At 41.7% G+C, this 20,666-nt stretch overlaps 1 protein-coding gene across 1 annotated transcript in view; it reads right to left on the bottom strand.

Moving 5' to 3' along the window:
• Positions 1-4,446: 4,446 nt before the first annotated feature.
• The window catches only part of LOC310859606 (tripartite motif-containing protein 2-like), a 23,759-nt gene continuing 7,539 nt past the window's right edge, over positions 4,447-20,666 (bottom strand). The window contains exons 5-13 of the mRNA XM_083766235.1: positions 17,268-17,423; positions 15,841-16,038; positions 13,790-14,168; positions 12,508-12,611; positions 10,385-10,552; positions 8,251-8,419; positions 5,935-6,005; positions 5,165-5,305; positions 4,447-4,758 (exon numbers count right to left, since the gene is read on the bottom strand). Coding sequence (XP_083622361.1) covers positions 4,606-4,758; positions 5,165-5,305; positions 5,935-6,005; positions 8,251-8,419; positions 10,385-10,552; positions 12,508-12,611; positions 13,790-14,168; positions 15,841-16,038; positions 17,268-17,423 — 1,539 coding nt within the window. The 3' untranslated portion in view covers positions 4,447-4,605. The remainder of the gene's footprint in view (positions 4,759-5,164; positions 5,306-5,934; positions 6,006-8,250; positions 8,420-10,384; positions 10,553-12,507; positions 12,612-13,789; positions 14,169-15,840; positions 16,039-17,267; positions 17,424-20,666) is intronic.

Below are 20,666 nucleotides of genomic sequence, written 5' to 3'. Positions count from 1 at the left end.
ACCACCATGGCACCATATCAAAGACTTTATGTTATTTGACTTACCATTATTACGGTAGACCTACTACGTTGTCGCTCAAACTATGCCACCAATGTTCAGACTTAATCCGATATTCAGCAGTTATTAAACTGTCAACTCTATTATTGTAATAGTTCTATGCCGTCAGTGTCAACAGTGTGTTTACATTTATCATTTTTTCATGTTCAGAAACATCACAGGAAACGGATGGTGACTGAATTTCCCGCGGAGCACTGTGCAGCGTTTCCGTCAAAGATGGTGGAGACGTTAAAGGATAAGCAACTGCCAAAGACGTTCTCTTGTCTTGGTACACAAAATAAGCAGTGGTGGAAGAAACTATAAACCAAAGTACTCAAATGTTTTACTTAAATTAGTCTGTGGTTTGATACCCCACATCCACAACAATGTCACTACACTGAGATCTGGCTACCTCACATTGATTAATCTGTGCACCATCTTTGATGTGACTCCTTCTCACGATGCTCTGATGCCCCCTGCTGTCTGCTGTTAGAAACTGCATCTAATACTTTATGATATCAGTTCTGTAATACTAGTGTAGCAGCCTATACATAAACTCGTTCAGTACATGACAATATAAGTATATAACCATGTCACAACAAAGCATATAGATCAGTAGTTCTCAAACCTTTTCATGTCAAGTAGGCTATACCTCCAAAATAATATAATATAATATGTACAAGGATCCCTGGGGCCTGGGGGGGGGACCTCACTTTGAGGACCGCTGACATACAGCACAATATAGGCTACCGGAATACATGGTAGGCCTACAGTGAGTACACTGTAATCAGTGTAATGTATGCAGCTGGGTATATTTCCTTCACTTCAACCTGAGGTTCTTGATGATAGACACTTTTATGATAAACACTTAAAAGATCATTCATGGAAAAGTCAAAACAAAAGTTTCAGTCGCCAACCCATTCTGGGCGTGAACCCCTTTTGGTGTTAGCATTATGTTATGCTTTAGCTATTGAGAAATAGCAGATCTAGCAAGCTCCGCCACTGAGTGGCGCGTATAGGAGCTTGTAGGTCTGCTATTTTTGAAAGTCGTGAAAATGTGGCGCATTTGGAGGTATTTCAGAAAACTGTAATTTAGAAGTTTTGTTTTTTTTAATTGTCGATGTCAGGCCTAAATGGGTTAAACTGTAGACCGACTGCAACTATATGTTACGATGACATTCATGTAGTAGCATTTTTGTTTCAGTCAGGACAGGAGCACAAACACAGTAGTATTTCCTATGGGCACTTTAATTCCATTTGGCATCACAGATATTAACATGACACAGGAAATCAGGAAAACATGACACATGATAAAACAGCAGAAATGTGATAGAAATGTGAACACAGTGGACGACTGGATTTATAAGGAAACGGTGTAACAACACTAAACAAATCAAACAAATGAAGGTCAATGTCAATGATTAGACAAGAAGAGACTGTTCAACTAATTATTGTCAGGCAGAAACCCTGTATCTCCATTTTTCAGATTTTTTAGGTTTTTTTCATAAACTACTTTGTCATACACAGTGTGACACAAAAGTAGCAAACACTTGTGAGCTTGTAGATCAGTATTGTTTTTTTTAACATTTAACATTTTCTTTCTAAAGTTAAATTGAAGTTAAAGTGAGAGATTACGTCTGTCTGTCTGTCTGTCTGTCTGTGTTTTTTTTTTTTTATATTCAAAAACTAAAAGTGACAGCTTGCCACTTACAATAATAACAACATTAGATCCACGGGATACAAATGTTATTATTTATTTATTTCTTCGTGAAAAGTCACAGTTTTGGACATACAAGGTTTCCAGCTGACATGACGCTATTTAACTACATCTGTTAGCAAACTACTGTAACAAAACATGACCTGGAGATAATATTCTAGTTCAGTATTTGAATTTGTTGCATTGAGGGGCCTTCAAAAAACATTTCAGGCCAAGGATCCCTCATAGCCGTGAGAGAACGATCGAGTGGGGACCCACGCTACATTATTGTATCAAAAGTAATTATGTTGCGGATTAGATTTCATAGATTCACTATGACTGTACCATCAGTGTTGCGTAAATTAATGATTTTTAAGAGCAACCTTTAAGAGCATAATTATAGAACATTAGTTTTTATGTTTTTATTCTCTAGGCTTTTGATAGGACTAAAACAATAGATAGGCTCCATTTCTTATTTTCTTTTTTACGTTGATGTTTGTAGACATGATACATCAGAGTAAAACACATTATTTTAAGTTACAAATTGCATATTTTCAATCTACAAATAAAACTCTTTAAGATTGCATGCAAATGTAAATCTAATGTGTACATTCAAAATAATCATGGATTGGACCTGTTAATGAACACACACACACACACTGTCTCTCTCTCACACACACACACACACACACACGCACACGCGCACACACACACGCACACGCACACGCACACGCACACGCACACACACACACACACACACACACACACACACACACACACACACACACACACACACACACACACACACACACACACACACACACAGTGATGAAAAACCAAAGCTTACTATTGTTACGAATTAACACATTATGCATTTTTTGTCTATTGAAGTGGTTCTCAAAGTCTGGTCCAGGGACCCTCAGGGTTCCAAAACTCTGAGATAGACCAAATGGACCATTACGGGTCTCAGAGTTATGGGGTGTCCCTGAAATCAACACGTTTGAGAGCCACTGGTGTCCATACAGGTGGGCGGTGTCGAGCACGAAAACAACCACCTCTAGAAATGCAGTGAAAACATTTCAGAACCTAAAGGGTTTTTTAGGGGTTTTTGGGTGAATTAATTTATCTAAGATCACAGCAGTCTTATATGTGACATTTACCGGCATGCATAGAAATATCGCTTCATGCTTTGACAATAGTAGAGCCCCGACCGATGTGGATTTGGCCCATTATATACAGTAAATACTTTTCGATGACTTTGTTACCGGCAATGATTACAGCCGATGTGTCCTAGTTTTTTAGCCATTTACATTTTTTATTGTGTCATAGTATGCTTAATTTCCTTTTTTTTATCTATCAAAAATGTATTTCTGTTTATCACATAAATCCCAGCATCCGTAATGTGGAGAAAGCTTTTGCAGAGAAAACAGATCGACAAGCTCACCACTCGCTGCACAGCGGCACGTTAATGAACTAGCACAGAGCCCTGAGGGACTTTCTTTTCTTCTTTGTTTAACCAAATATCAGAATCGGACCCAAAACTCTGTCATCGGTCGGACTCTAGAAAATAGGCTACCCTGTTATATATATATATGTCACTTTCTTTTGATGGCGAGTAGTTCAAACATGTGAGGACAGAAGCCTAAGTGAACTTGTGACAACTGCAATTATTGTATTAATAGTGTTGACCTTTCAATTCATCTTTGGACATTTTGACATTTGTGATGTTTTCACTTTTGTCACTGTTTTAAATCTCAGACAGACCGACAGACAGACACACACACACACACACACAGACACACACCGAACAACCACTAAAAAAAAACAGTCATTATTCATTCATACAATATCATTATTTTCCAGTCTTTTGTCCATACATCACAACAAACCAAAGCTGCAACATACTTGATATTCAAGTATCACGTTTCATTCTTTTAAAATCCAGATTCTTCAAATGGAATGTATTTCACAAAGAGAGAAACAGGCTGAATATGTGTGTGTATTTTATTTTTAAACTATACCCTGGGAATCAGTGGTGGAAAGTAGCTTTAAGCACATTTAGTAAAATGTCAGAATGTTGGTGAGATTGTATGGCTTGTGAAGAATGGGTCCAGTATTTAGTTCAGTGGCCATGGGGGGTCCAAAACAAAAACAAGGGGGGTCAGTAGTTGTGTTCACCTTCTCTTCTCCCATTGGAATCAATAGCCTCACAAGCTACTTGAAAAGATGGCCACCTATGTCACCTAGATACGGCAAGTGAAGCAGAGACGGCGTATAGTTCTATTGTCTCTGCCAACCTGCCATATAGTTATTGGAGTTGCAATTATACCTCTTTCCGTCGGCAGAGGTATAGACAGCGGACATACAACTCACATGTCGTATAGGAGAGGAGATATGTCGACGAGAGTCCCAGTGCGAGTGTCGAAGGAGTCTCTGGAAGGAGTCTTTTGAAGGAGTGAAAACAAGACGCTATACAATGATGGCACGATGGAGGAAGGAATGAGTGAATGAATGAATGGATGAAAGGGTGAGTGCAAATCCGCCAACTAGTCCACACAGTGTGTGTGTGCGCTTGAGTACTTGCTTTTGAGCACATGCTTTGTGTGTGTGTGTGTGTGTGTGTGTGTGTGTGTGTGTGTGTGTGTGTGTGTGTGTGTGTGTGTGTGTGTGTGTGTGTGCACGTGCGTGTGTGTGTGTGTGTGTGTGTGTGTGTGTGTGTGTGTGTGTGCGCGCGCGTGTGTGCGTGCATGTGTGTGCGCGCACGCATGTGTGCAACTGTGCATGTGATAATAATTATGTACAATATGTTTGCATGTGTCAAAGTATGCAGGTACACTGTGTGTATGTACCACAATGTACAGGTTTGCGTTTGGCTACTGCAGGTAGCGGTAGACTTTGAAGCAGTGGTTCCCCGAGTCGGCCACCACCACGTGTCCGTCAGAGGTGAGGGCCAAGCCCTGGGGGCCGTACAGGGGGTCTGCCGACGTGTTGATGTAGGACAGGAAGGAACCACTGCCATCGAACACCTGACAGACAGACAGACAGACAGAGAGACCATTATGTTATACTTTATAGCTATTGAAAAAAGAATCTACAATCTACAAGAATCTACAAGCTCATAGCGCGCCACCGAGTGGCACGCTACGAGTTTGTAGGTCTGCTATTTTTGAAAAATCATGAAAATATGGCCCAAATGTTTGAATATATTCTTTCAGAGCGAACGTTTTTAACTTTTTGCTTCTGGGGGAGGGTCCCTGGAACAACATATTTTCAGACGAGGGTCGGTGGCCAATTACATAATAATTCTAGGGGTCCTTGACGTTAAATAGTTGACATAGAAACATGTCTAGAAAACTGTCTAAAAATGTAGAAGGCATTTGTAGAATCGTTCCCAGGTCAAAATGGGGATTAAAGTGGTTCATGTAAACTGACCTGTATACGACTGTTGCCCCAGTCCGCCACGATGATGTTCCCATTGACGTCCACGGCCACTCCGGTGGGGGCGTTGAACTGTCCGTTGCCCTCGCCGTTGGAGCCAAACTTCAACAGGAACTCTCCCTCCGTGTTGAACACCTGTCCAAGGTGATGCACAAGGAAAGGAAGGCAAAAGGAACAGATTTAGAGCAGGAAATCAGGGGGCGTCTTTCTATACGTTCCCCGAGATTAATTGCAATTGCTACTTTAAAACGGGTGCATTACTTAGTTTAGACAGTTTTTGGTTTAGACTATAGTCATTGGTTAGACCAGTCATTAGTCCTATACAACTACAACCTATCTCAAACCCTCACCCTAAACCTAACCTCCCACGGGGCAGCACACCTAAACCTAACCTTAACCCATGTCTAACCAATGACTAGTCTAAACTAAGTATGCACCCTGTTTGTTGTTGATGGAAATTCTTTATTGGAAGTTTAGCTCTTTTTTTTGCTATTTTCAAATATAATACATGATTTTATTTTGTCATTGTAAATTAAAAAAAATAGTAATTAGGTATGAGGATAAAAAAGACGGACGGACGGACGGACGGACGGACGGACGGACGGACGGACGGACGGACAGACAGACAGACAGACAGACAGACAGACAGACAGACAGACAGACAGACAGACAGACAGACAGACAGACAGACAGACAGACAGACAGACAGACAGACAGACAGACAGACAGACAGACAGACAGACAGACAGACAGACAGACATTACCTTGACAGAGTGATTGTGGAAGTCAGTGATGATGATTTCATTGTTGTGGTTGACAGCAGCAAAGTGAGGACCTAAAAGACAGAATAACAAGGTCACACATGACATTCCTCCACTGTAGCATGGAAAAACTTGACATATCTAGAAAACAGTAGACTGCATGGTGAATGGATTTTGGTAAAACTAGAAATATCTAGAATAAACTGTAGACTGCATAGTGAATGTTTTTTGGTAAAACTAGAAATATCTAGAATAAACTGTAGACTGCATTGTGAATGTTTTTGGTAAAACTAAAAATATCTAGAATAAACTGTAGACTGCATTGTGAATGTTGTATGCGTGCCAACTGAATGAAAGGCACCACGGGAGAACTAGAACAGTAAGAGATTAGAAAATGCTTTTCAACACACGGTTTGGGACCTCTATAGGGGGTCCCTGGCAGAAAACATTTTCAGGGGGCGCCTGAAGTGGCCTAGTGGTCCAGGCGCATGCCACATATAGGCTCTTGCCTGACCGCGTGTCACGTGTTCGAGTCCCGTTCATGGCTTTGCTGCATGTCTCTCCCCTCTCTCTCTCTCTCTCCATCTTTCCTGTCTGCCTTCACTGTAACTATCAATAAAGGCACAAAAGCCAAAGACAAATCTTTAATAAAAATAAAGAAAATAAAACATTTTTAGATGGGGGTTCGCATCCAAATACTTTACATATACTTTTGGGGGTCCTTGGCATGGAAAAACTTGAGAACTAACTGTTGTAGATCATTTTGATAGAGTGTTACGGTTCGCTCTCCATCACCTCCACATCCGTGCTGTGATTGATCTGTGCCAGTCAGCGCCACTAGAGGGTCTCAGAGCACTTCAATCACAGCACACCTCATCGCAGGTGTTCCCCAGCTCCTAGCTCCACACCTGAGGGACATCTGCAATCACCTCCTGAGGCTACAAGAGCCAGCCCCGCCCGGAGCTCTGTGCCAGTTCTTCCCCAGTCTACGGTTGGTAATGTTAGACAGCCAGACTTATAGGCTCTCAGTGTTTTAGTGTTAAGACAGTTAAACGGCACGCCGTTACTGTGCTATTTCCTCTACTCTGTCAACCTGCCATTGACTTCGACCTTCTCTTCTCCCCTCCAGTGTTTCCGAGCTCTGTGCAGCAGCCTACGGACCCCTGCACCTCCTTTCACCCTCCTGTTTGTGAATAAAAACCCTCCCGGGTGGGCTTTACTCTGCTTCGCCTCTCCTTGCTGTGCTTTTGGGTCACACCACACTCGAGTCATAACATAGAGCTTGAAGAGTCTAATTTGTCATGTATTTTTGTAAGTTTGGGTCCCGAGGGTACCTTCCTAGAAAATAAGTGGAGTTAAAAGTACAATGTTGCTCTTTGAGCGAGTAAGTAAGTAGCCTTGGGAACCAACCGTTCCCGAGTCGTGTAGTCCATCTTTGAACTGTAGCAGAGTGGAAGTCATAAGCTTCCAAAAGACAAAAACAAATACTCAAGTAAAGTATAGATGCCCCCAGAAATGTACTCAAGTAGGCCTACAGCAGTTAATGTGTGTTTGTGTGTGTTAGGTTGCGCACAGGTGGTGAAAAGCAATCATGCTATTTTCGTGCTCATACCCAGCTAGCCAGGCAGGCACCCACACACACAGCTCCGTAAGGGAGTGGTTGCACCACTCAAATATAGATTACAAACTCTCTTGTCTCTTCTTCCAGGCTAAACACAATTGCACTCTTCTGGAAAAACCCAGATAAACTAGAGTCTAGTTTATCTGGGTTTTTCCAGAAGAGACAATTTGACAATTCTCTGTACCGTTGTCTAGTTACTAGACAACGGTACAGAGAATTGTCAAATTGTCTTTTACCATTAAAGTGAAATCCGCTATCTTTCAAGAAATATGGGGACAATTCATACCTACCGGTGTTATAGGACACAATCCTTAGCAATCACACTGTCTCATATACTGCATTTAAGAGGTATAGCTCTGTTCTTTTGTAATGTGGTAAGAAAAAAATATGATTATGATTACCTATTAGTTTTTGTAGTAATAGTTAATGTCTGTTTTTGATTATAGGCATTTTATAAACATGCATGAGAATGATATTGTCATTGTCATGTTTTATCGTCTCTGCGGGTGCGAAACTGTTACTTTTCACGATACGAATAAAAAAGCATGGCATTATTTCCAAAAAATAAATAAATAAAATGTTAGAATATGGAGAGAGGTTTCTGCCCAACAGTAACAATATAAAAAAAAAAGAAAAAAAATGATGTGCTTGGTTTATTGTCCATCAACTGAGTGTGGTTCTGTCGTCTGGTTCTTTACCTGCAAACTGCCGGTCGCCGTTGCCTCGGGTTCCGAACTTGGTGACCAGCTTCCCGTTGGGCTGGAAGATGAAGACGCAGCAGGACTTGTTGTCCACCACGATGATGTGTCCATTCCTGTCCACCGACACGCCCTTAGGACCCATCAGCTTCCCTGAGCCTAGTTTAGCCTGGAGAGAGAGAGAGAGAGAGAGAGAGAGAGAGAGAGAGAGAGAGAGAGAGAGAGAGAGAGCATTAATGCTGAACTATTGTGTTGTTTACTTCAAGTGGTAACATAAGAGCTGATCTTACGTCAGACCAGAATGCATGTATTTATGTACAGTATAGCCAAGAAGGTTGGTGCCAGCAAATACCTCAAGAGATGCTGTTGAAGTGAGACTTAGGCAGCAACACATTATAGCCAGCCACAGTTTAAAGAAGGCATTATCTAATATAGATGACTGTGAAATGCATTGAGGGAGCCAGGACTGTGATGCCAGCACTGGCAACCATGACTCTTCTTGACTCTCTGTTTATTGGTTTATTGGTAAAACTACTCTTGGTATATTGTCTTAATTGAGACAGACAGCAGTGGGAGAGAGAGAGAGAGAGAGAGAGAGAGAGAGAGAGAGAGAGAGAGAAAATAGGAGAGGCAGACAGTGGGACAGCTGAGAGGGAGACGTTTTCCATGCCAAGGACACCCACACATTAATATGAATTTGTATTTTCTTTTATCGTCGATTTACAAGTTCACAACACAACACGTGGCAATGCATTGTGAGCTTGCAGGTTGGCTATTTTCAAATATGCAATGTACGTACTGTATATATTAAGTAAATTTGCCCTGAAACCCCCTCAAGGACCTCTGGTGGTCCCCGGACCACACTTTGAGAAACACTGGTGTACAAGACTAATGTGTAATAATTGTGCATGTGTAATAATTCATAAATTATTGTACAGTACTAATAAAGCATTAAAAGGAATGTAAAAATAGACAACACTGTCGTGACTTGATGACAACCATGCATAATGCCATGGGTTTGAATTCAACTCATGACCTTGGTTATATTTGTCATATTTGTAATGCCCTGTCACTCATCACTGTCCTATACTACAACAAAGGTCACATGGGAGGACCACATCAGAAACATGTACTCTACTAAAGCAGGCCTCCCGCGGGTCACAGACAAGGGCAGAGAGAGAAGGATGAAGCTGACTGGGCACTGCTTCATTGACCCTGTAACACCCGGATTCATTTCTACTTAATTTATACTTCAACCTTGCTACTACTTTTTACTACTAGGACTTATCAGAGGAAATTATGTAAAAAATATATATATATGCACATTTATAATAATAATTATTATTATTATTAATTCACAATAATAAATAAAACATGTTCTAGACCAGGGGTCTTCAAACGTTTTCACATGAAGTGCCCTGTTTTCATTTTCGTGATAGTCAGTGTGCCATGTATAATTATGACACCAAATGAAATACTCCCAACTGATTTTGATTGTCCATAGGATACACATAGCAACCTTAGAAATATTTTCTTTCACATCAAGATGTAATGATTATTAAACTCAGAGCAGTAGCCCTGCACCTGCAGTATGTCCCAGAATTCCTCCCCAGTCATGAGTTAGACGTTTGAATGAATGTACAATTATGTGCAGGATGTAATTTGTCTATGTGTCAGTGGACTTATTTGAACTGACTGGTAGGCCAGTAGGATACAACATCAGAGGCAAGCAGTGTGAGGAATGTTTTGGTATAACGACTACATATTGGGGGGGAATGGGGTAAAAAGAAACAGTTTTTATAATTACCGTAAATATTTATTAAACATGTATTGTAAGTAGTTTTTGGTCATTGTTGTTTTGTTTTCTTTGTATGAGTAATTTGGATGAAGCTGAAGAGGAGTAGTGCTGTTGTTGTTGTTTTTTTTGGGTTATTGTTGTTTTGCTTTCTTTATATCAGTAATTGTCTTGTAATGTTCATTGTTGTCTCTTTGTATATTTGTATTGTCATTTGTGTGGAAAAAGGAAAATTCAAAAAAGTATTATAAAAAAAATGTTTTAATGTTTCTTATTGACTTTGGGGGGGGGGGGATATTTTCGCATGGCATGGCATGGTACAACAACAAAAACTCTCACCTTGAACTTGCCTTCGCCGGAGAAGATGCTGACCCACTTGTTGTCGTAGTCGGCGATGATGATGTCACCGTTGGGGTGGACAGCCACGCCCGTGGGCCTCTGCATCTGACCGGGGGTCCTGCCGCGCACGCCGAAACGACTCTTAAACTGACCGTCGTTGGTGAAGATCTGAGGAAATCAACACCACTGGGATCAGGGGCGGCCTTAGGAATCTGGAGGCCCGTTTCAAGACCAGATATGAGGCCCTCCTCATCCTGTCGTCCCTTCACAATTAAAGTGTCTCCCCTTTACCTCCCCAATGCTGCACATTTTATCCAGGTTATTAACATAAAATAGGTGTAACTTAACATTGTGGGTGAGTGAGCGAGATAGAGAGGGCCAAGAGTGGTGGGGGTTGACTGACGCCTGACGTTCAGTTGGAGCTTGGAGGCCCCCCTGAGGGTGGAGGCCCGTTTCAATTGAAACTGGTGAAATGTAGCTAAGGCCTCCTATGACTGGGATGATGCGGAGGATGCAGCAACGACACAACAACCTCTTATCTCCATATTTTACTTTTTGTGGGGGGTTTTCAAAATGAATACCCATATAGTACTTTGATCATACTACAGCGTCACGTCACACAAAAGCATCAGAATTAGCAGATCTACACAAGCTTGAAAAGTAACAGTTTTGGACATACAGTATGAGGTTTCCACTGTAAGTTGAGCGGAGTCCCCCAGGGGTATATATATATATATATATATATATATATATATATATATATATATATATAAGGCTCGCTCCTTCTTTGCTCTCTACACTGATATCAGTGTAGAGAGCACTTTGCCAAATGAGATATTTTTGCCGAATGTTTGTCAGTCCCAGAATAGGAGTGCTAGCGTTCATGTGGTTAGCAAGCACATAATCTACTACTATTACAAATTATTATTATATTCATAATAAGCATCATTTTATTAACCAAGCACTGTATGTCCACACATGAATTTGCAAGTTGATCACAAGAACACATTTAAACTTAATTTCCCAACTCCTTTGTAATAGTATTTGTATTTGTTGTTGTTATTGTGTTCATTCTTTATATGTTGATGAATTGGATGTGTTGTCTTTTTTAGTCTTAATGTCTTACTCTACCTCGTGCTGTTTATATTCCTGACTAATAAAGTATTCAATCAATCAATAACACACCAAACATAGTTTATTTATGTATTCATTAAGATAATAATATTAAGGTGAAACTGAGGGAAACAAACACTATTTTTAAACGTGTCATCTTGCCAGGACAGCTCATAAATCATTAGCACTTTTTTCCCAATTATTTTTCAGCTAAAACAATGGTGCACAGGGGGGTATGTTTCCATGACGATGCCAGAGTACAGAGGCAGCAGTCTTAAGAGGAAAATAGTGATGAGTCACTGCGTTGGTGCGCTGCTGCTGTACTGCAGGGCTGATTGCAGTACTGGACAATGTACTCCATGTGCTGTACTTCAGGCAAAATATAGTGTATAATATCAGTGCTTCTTAACCCTGCATTTTGACATGGGAACGATTCTACAAATCTAAATCCTAACAGTTTTTTTTTTAAACCACATATTTCTATGTCAGTGGTTCTCAACCTTTTTCATGTCAAGGACCCCAAACATATTTGGTCACCGACCCCCATCTGAAAATATGTTGTTTCAGGGACCCCTCCCCCCCAAGAAGCAAAGATTTGAGTTCAAAACGTTCGTTCTGAATAAATATATATTCCAATTTTGCGTCACATTTTCACGGTTTTTCAAAAATAGCAGACCTACAAGCTCGTAGCGCACCACTCGGTGGTGGTGCTATGAGCTTGTAGATCTGCTATTTTTCAATAGGTAAATTATAACATAATGTTTAAAACACCAAGAGGGGTTCCTGCCCAAAATGTGTTAAACTGTTTGGTGCCAAGGACCCATAAATTGATATATATATATATATATATATATTTGGCCATGGACCCCCATCTGAAAAACTATTTGTGCCATTGTGTGTGTGTGTGTGTGTGTGTGTGTGTGTGTGTGTGTGTGTGTGTGTGTGTGTGCGTGTGTGCGTGCGTGCGTGCGTGCGTGCGTGCGTGCGTGCATGCGTGCGTGTGTTAGTACCTGAACACACTGGTTGTTGCTGTCAGCGATCAGAACCTTGTCCTGAGAGGATGCAGCCACTCCCTGCAGGTTGGTGAACTCGCCCTTGTTCCTCCCTTTGGTACCTGGAATACATAAAATATGGCAATGTTTTTTACTACTGCATATTAGAAAAACCCTTAGTATTACCGGTATACAGCTGCAGTGCTTTTGTATTAACATACACCTAGTATATGTGCTGTGGTTGAAGGTAGTCTCCCTACTCTATTACTCGCGACATGTAAGCATCGCAACGCATTGTAAGCTTTAAATATATTTGGGGGTAACATTCGCCAGGAAAAGCAGATTGTGACAAAGAGATTTGTTGCAAAGTGAAAAAAGCAGTCAGCGAGTACAGTTGTAAATCTTTTGTTTTTGATAATCGTTTATTAACCGTAAATATCTGTGATATTGATTTGTCTCCATTTGAGACTAGACTCTGGACGCCTACTGGACAACTAGAGGTATTGCATGAAGCTTAACCCATTCTGACCTGAGATCAGATTCATACGAGGTTTCCGCCGGACACACACTGGTCTGATGAACCCATTCTGACCTGAGATCAGATTCTAAAAATGTCAGTCGTTCTTCGATTATTCAAAAATAGCAGACCTACAAGCTCGTATCGCGCCACTCTGTGGCGCGATATGAGCTTGTAGATCTGCTATTTTTAAATAGCTAAAGCATAACATGATGCTGACACCAAAATGGGTGCCCGGTCAGAATGGGTTAAAGGGTCAAATCTCTCGACAAGAATGTTCGTCCCAAAACACGCTTGTTGTTTGTGTCAAATATGGCGCCCTTGGCACGGTTGCCACCAGGTATTCCTTGACGTAACCTCAGTAAAACTATGCCAAAAACTAATCTTATTCCTAAAAGTTACCTCAGTGAAACTATTCCATAAAACTAACCTTATTCCTTAATGTAACCTCAGTAAAACTATGCCAAAAACTAACCTTATTCCTAAAGGTTACCTCAGTGAAACTATTCCATAAACCTAACCTTATTCCTTAACGTAACCTCAGTAAAACTATGCCTAAACCTAAACCTATTTCTAAACGTAACCTCAGTAAAACTATGCCTAACCCTGAACATATTCCTGACCTTAACTTCAGTAGAACAAATATTGTGAATACAAGAAACTGGGAGGGGCGAGTGGTCTCAAAAATAAAACGGGGACAATTTGGGGTTGAGCGTTCAGAGTTACCATAATCTCTTCTGAGCAAAGAAAAACAAAAGACATCAGTGACGACACCGCCTTTACCGATTCTGAAGATGAGGTCGTCCTCGATGGTGTTCTCCTTCCTCTTGCCGGTGCTGTACATGCTGGCCGGCCTCTTGATGGCCTTCTGCTTGACGTGGCCGCTGCTGCCCGGCGACTTGAGCCTCTTCTTCACGCCGTCCGACGTGGGCGACACGTCGACGGACTTGGTGGCTTTGATCCGGAAGGGGCTGCCTCTGATGTGCTGCTCGTACAGACGCAGCGACAGGCTGAAGCTGCCCTCTCTGGGCGCCGTGAACAGATACTCGTACGTCCCGTTCTTGTTGTCCAGGATCTGCCCTCCGCCTGCCACCGCGCGGCCGTCGGGCGCCAGCAGCTCCGCCGCGATGGCGGCGTTCCCCATCTTGCACAGCTCTCCGTCCTTCGGCCGCGAAGTCCGTCGGGAATGAAAGATCAATCGTCAAGAAGGGGTGTTAGTGAAGGGAGGATACAGGGGTGATGGTGGATGTATACGTGCACTAGGCCCTAGTGCACGTATAAAAAATGACTAGAAGTGAATGCCCTAGTGACTAGTCATTTTTTACTAGTTGACTAGTTGCCTAGTTACTAGTCGACTTGTTGTTTAACTACCTATTATGTTAAAAAAGGGGGGGGAGGGGTTTGGAAATAAATATTTGTACATTTAAAAACTGTGTACATTGGTGACTATAACTAGTCGACTAGTAAACGAGTCGACTAGTTGCTTAATGCCCTAACGTGCACGTGTTCTGCACACATTCATATGGGTGTCCTTACACTGTACACCAAATTGTTGAGCAAAATGGGTTGCTCTGATAAAAATACAGTAAAAAAAAAAAAGAATTAAGAAGGTTTTATTTTCCACTCCTCATGTTAGGTACAAGAAGCAAAATTCAATTGTGTGCGTTTCACAAGATGCTGCTACAACGACAATAGGAATAAATACTTTTTTTATCGGTGCTATGTACGTCTGTAAAGGGTGTTCAATATTTTACAAATATTGAACCAATGAAAAGTATTAAAAAGCACTTCAGACTAAGGGCTCCATTTTCGTCACCGCTAAACCCCTTATCCCTAAACTTCTTTTCCTTTTTTTTATATTTTGAAAAACATTTTTGAATAATTCAACTAGCCAATCTACATTGACATGTTGTGAGTTTGTAGACCGGCCATTTTAACTATTCAAAAATGTTTTGCAAAATAGTAAAAAAAAAAAAAGGCAAAGAAGTTTAGGGATAATGGGTTTAAAGCGGTGACGAAAATGGAGCCTTATACCTCCTAACTCCATTGGAGCCTCGAACTGTCGGTCAAACCCCCTAACTCCACCCCCCCCCCCCCCCTGCATGGCGGTGGCACCGTGGCACACAGAGCAGCTGCACAGCGGAAGATAAACAAACTTCACTAACGACTCAGTCCGTCTGACTTAGTCATTCTAAAACACTGGACAAAAACCACTTGAGCTGGATTTGGATAAAGTGCAAATATAATGGCACAATATGCACGTATCTGACAATGTCACAATACCAACATTGATTATTAGGCAGTATTGTGTTTTGTTTTTTTCCTGAAAGGTTTATATTTTGGACCATACTTGGTTTCTTGCCAAACAGCAAAGATATACAAAAAAAATCACACCCGTGTGAACTGAGTGGTGCAACTCCCCTCTCCCCCCCCCTCCTCCTCTTCTCTCTCTCATTAGCAGGCAACAGTACAGCACTATCTCTCTCTGTTTCTGGCAAACAGCGCCCCTACTGGTACTAATAGTCATACTCGTGCTCATTAATGTCACATACATAGACTAAAATGTTAGGAAGGGACTATAGTGGACAAGAGATCCAAAGTCATTTTACACTTGGTTGCATGCTGAAAATAGCAGATCTACAACGACGGCATCAAGGCCCGCCAAAACACATTTCAGTCGACTAAATCGACTGTAGATTTAGTCGACTAAAGTCGCATGACATTTAGTCGACTAAAACTAGACCAACACTAATAACGCATTCCAGGTGACTGTCTAAAACTGTCTAAAACTATTCAAAAGACTACGACATGCAGTATACACGGCAGTGGCCGACCTTGTCCTTGGTGGTGACGGTGACGGAGGTGGGCAGGCCCACGGTGCAGTGGCGCAGGCCGTCGCCCGTGGCCACGCTCTCCAGCGCCACGGCGTTGGTGGTGACCACGGAGCCCAGGTTGTGGATGGACTTCTTCAGGCCGTCCGTCTCCGACAGGAAGTCCAGATGCTGGTTCTCGCCGGGCCTCAGGGGCAGGTCCTGGAAGGGACGGTGTATATATGGGGTGTGACCAGGGGGCGTCATCGACGTGTCCGTCCGTACACACAGACAAATGTGTTCCGTGGCAAAGACTATATAGGCCTCATCCGTGGCAAATATTAGGTCATAATACCCCAATTACAGAATGCTAAGTAGTCTCCAGATTTTCTTCAGAATATATGTATGACACTGATTTACTAGACACATTATGAACCCACTGCTAATACAAATACTAGTGATTCTAAAATATTTGATTTGTAAAGACACTAGGCATGTAACGATTCACTCAACTCACGATACGATTCGTATCACGATATGAGGTTCACGATACGATTTTTCACGATAAAATACGAAAAATATATATTTTAAAGAAAAATTACAGTTTTTTTTAATTTTATATAATTTATCTTCCCCCCTGAGATTTTTTTATTTAACTACATTGCAAAAGAAGTAGTATTACTTTTGACAGTGCAGAAACATAATTTCCTTCCTTGATGAGCAACAACGACCATCACCTGGGCACAGTCACAGACACACACAGCTCCCCTCTACAGTGCTCTACTACTGAAAGTAGTCATTTCTCTCCAAAAGCACTTGAATATGATGGAATATGACTAAAGCTCACATTTCACATCGCACACTAACCCCCTTTTCTTTGAAAATCGATGTTCTTATTTAAATGAATCGATTCATATCGTCGGGATTAATATCAATATATATCAATATACGATATATCGTTACATGCCTAAAAGACACCCATAACTGTGAGAATGTGCATTATGTGTGCGAGTGACTACAAATGGAAACCAAATAGACCCGTTCATTTGGTTTCGTTTGTACTCGTTATGGTCATTCAGGTCTCTTTTATGTGTTACTGGTCATTTTGTCCACTCATTTATGATATGGCCGTGGCAAAAAATTTGCTCCAAAGAGAAAGCGACCATGCACGCGAAAACGATCGCTCTGAAAGAATATATATTCGAGGATTTGTGCAGCATTTTCACGATTTTTCAAAAATAGCAGACCTACAAGTTTGTAGGGTGGCGCGCTACGAGCTTGTAGATCTGCTATTTTTCAATAGCTAAAGTATAACATAATGCTTATAGTAAAAACACCAAAAGGGGTTCCCTTCCAGAATGTGTTATCGATTGACAGAAAAAAGCGAGTGATTAGAATAATGGCCGATAAAAATAAATATAAAAGTATATAGTTTCACGGCGGGGGCTGACCTGGATGGCCAGCTCGCTGAGCCTCTCGCTCATCTGCTTCTTGACCAGCAGCACCTCGGCCTCGCTGCCGCGACTCAGAGCCTGCTCTGTGAAGTTACAGGTGCTGTTGATGCCGTCCTGACCCTGGAGGAGACTGTCCAACTGGGCCTGCAGGACCTGGACACGCACACACGCACACACACACGCACACACGCATGCACGCACGCACGCACACACGCACGGTCGCACAAACACACACGCACACACACACACACATACACACGATATATACATAGGCAATTACCATTTAGACAATTAGCAGACGCTCTTAGCCATGAGTGATTCAATATTTTGTAATTGATTTGACCTTTATTTCACCAGGAAGTCTCATGGAAATCCAAAATCTCTTTTTACAAGAGACCTGGCCTAGATAGCATCCATTAAAAAAACATCACAACACACTCAAATACAACATTATGCAACATACTGTACATAAAGAATGCTTGGCTATTCAGCCTTTTTTTCTCTAGTTTATCTGATCATTGGAGTCCCTTGTTTCTTTCTGCACAGCTCCAATGGTTTCCCTTTGGGGCGTTGTCTGATGCATGATTTGTATTTGTAATAAGAAGAAAAGAAGAAAAAAGTTGTCTGTGTAAAACTTTGTCTACAGAATAAAAGACCAAGAGGTAACGCATCTACTCCTAAAATAATTAATAGAGCAGCGCGCACGCACGCACGCATACACACACACACACACACACACACACACACACACACACACACCCTCAGGGCTCCAGTGGTAAACTGCTCCATCGCCGTTATGCCGATGGACACTCACCTGTTCCTGACCTCCACCACACACCTCTTCTGAAACAACAGAGTCCATCTTTAATATATCCTCCTGTCCTGTCGTGACTTTAAACCTTCTATCCTGCACTCATTCCAACCGGCAGCGGCTTGTTGTGAGCAACATATTGTACAGTAAGTAGTATCTGTAATCAAGATGTCACACCCCGCTCGGAGCTTTGCAGACACACTAACTCACTCACTGGCAGCAGCATGTACAGCATGCAACAACACTTAACTCCACCCCTGGGGGGGGGGGGGATGGAACGAGCCAATCACAGAACAGATACACTAAACCCCCCCATCCATCTACAATGTGTTCTGTACAGTCATGGAGCTTCCTTGTGCTTCTGACAGGAAGAAAGATCACCTGATGACGAAGGCCGGCCGTTCACGGCCGAAACGTTGTGTCCTATAATTGATGGTGTTTTTTTTAACACAATAAAACACTACTGGAGCAAAGCCTGTGTGTGTGTGTGCGGACCACTTCTTCACTGTCTTGACAGGAAGACACAGAGAGATGAACAACAACAACGCGCCCCTGAAGGGTTAAACATTAACCGGACCATGTGATGATGGAGGAGAGGTCCCAGAGGGGTGGTTTGGAGTGAAGGGGGCGGGGGGGGGGGGGGGGGGGGGGGACTGGGTGATTGGTTCTCAAGACTGGGTGGAGAGATACACTCACTGGTTTCCTCTCTCTCTCTCTCTCTCTCTCTCTCTCTCTCTCTCTCTCTCTCTCGCTCTCTTACATTATCTGTCTAACTGCATCTGCACTGTATACAGTATGCACTGTACAGTATGCGCACACACACACAATCTCTCAACTACTAAAAGTCTCTCTCTCCCTCTCTGTCTGTCTCTCTCATATCTCCTTCATGGTCCTTGGTCTATATTATTTAATCAGTTATAAAACGGTCTTGATACCTGACACATGATGACTCAGCATAAACACACTCCTTAAAGTCAAGGCACTGTGTCACAGATTATGAAGCGTGTGCGACTGTGCATGCGTGTGTGTGTGTGTGTGTGTGTGTGTGTGTGTGTGTGTGTGTGTGTGTGTGTGTGTGTGTGTGTGTGTGTGTGTGTGTGTGTGTGTGTGTGTGTGTGTGTGTGTGTGTGTGTGTGTGTCTGTGTGTCTGAGTGTGTGTGTGTGCACTAAACCATAACAGAGGAAGAGACAGATGGAGTACAGAGAAGAGTGGCCCTAGGCTGTGAAGGGTTAACAGCAGCAACAGAGCACCCTCTCAGTCAGTGACGCATATACAGTAAAGTGAAAGTAGTTCAAGTAGTTTGGTGGCAGCGGTGGCACACACACACACACACACACACACACACACACACACACACACACACACACACACACACGCAACACACACACACACACACACACACACACACACACACACACACACACACACACACACACACACACACACACACAGCAGACACGCTCTCTCTTGTAAATAAACTTCAGTTCAACAGAACTTTTGCAAATGTCTTCTAAATCCTGACAGTTTTCAGAAAAAAACCCATGTTTCTATATCAGTCATTTTATGTAATTGGCCTCCAACCACCATCTCAAAATATGTTGTTCCATGCACTGCATGCAGGAAAAGATTTGAGTTAAAAATGTTTGCTCTGAAAGAATACAATAGCAGACCTACAAGCTTGTAGATCTGCTATTTTTCAATAGCTAAAGTACAACACAATGCTTAAAATACCAAATGGGGTTCCCGGCCGTCCAAAATGGGTTAAATATCGAGACCGTAAAGACAGGTGAGTACATGAGATAAGGATGTATTATTCTGTAACAGAGAACAAAAGCATATTAAACTGTGTCCAGACACGATCTTCCCTTAGTTTAGTTTTCCTGGAAATCCTGTAGTTTAGCATAATCGTTCAGTTGGTGAAACGGCTTCCCATATTATACTACAGTATGTGCCAACAGTCTTGAGCTCTATTCTAATAATATGATGATCCAGATCAAATTCAGAACTATTACGCTGTGAGGAGGAGTAGCATTCAAGAATGACAGAGTATAGAAATGGGGTGTGCCAGCAGCCTCCTGTCTGAAATGGGGTGTGCCAGCAGCCTCCTGTCTGAAGAGCAGTTCCTGTGTTCATTTACCATTTTACTTTGGTACTGTAAGTATTTGATGCCAAAACGTTTTAACTTGTACTCAAGTAGAAATATTTGACACATACAGTTGTATTACTGACTAATTGATTCATTGAGAAACTCTTTCCATTTGACATTGTTTAATCCTCATCCAAATAATATTGGATAAGAACTCATTTAAAGCCCAATATTTATTTGCAAATTAAGCTGTTTTACATGACTTAAAACTTATATTCAGATTCAGACTATTTTTGTCATAATTTAGAAAATAAATCAATAAAATAAATTTGAACATTCATACAAAGTGGACAATTGCAGTATGTAAAATAGTGTTTTATACTGTACATATGCTACACCACTGGTCATCCACCAATCAATCTTCAACTTTTAATTGTAATTCTCATGTTTCTTGTGTTGGCCACATTTCAGCGTTCAAATTAAATTCCTACCAATATT

Source organism: Protomyctophum parallelum, assembly GCF_964188405.1.
Source record: "Protomyctophum parallelum genome assembly, chromosome: 5".
Lineage (NCBI taxonomy): Eukaryota > Metazoa > Chordata > Actinopteri > Myctophiformes > Myctophidae > Protomyctophum > Protomyctophum parallelum.
Note: the sequence above shows the minus strand (reverse complement) of the source record. Positions and strands in the feature narration are given on the sequence as shown.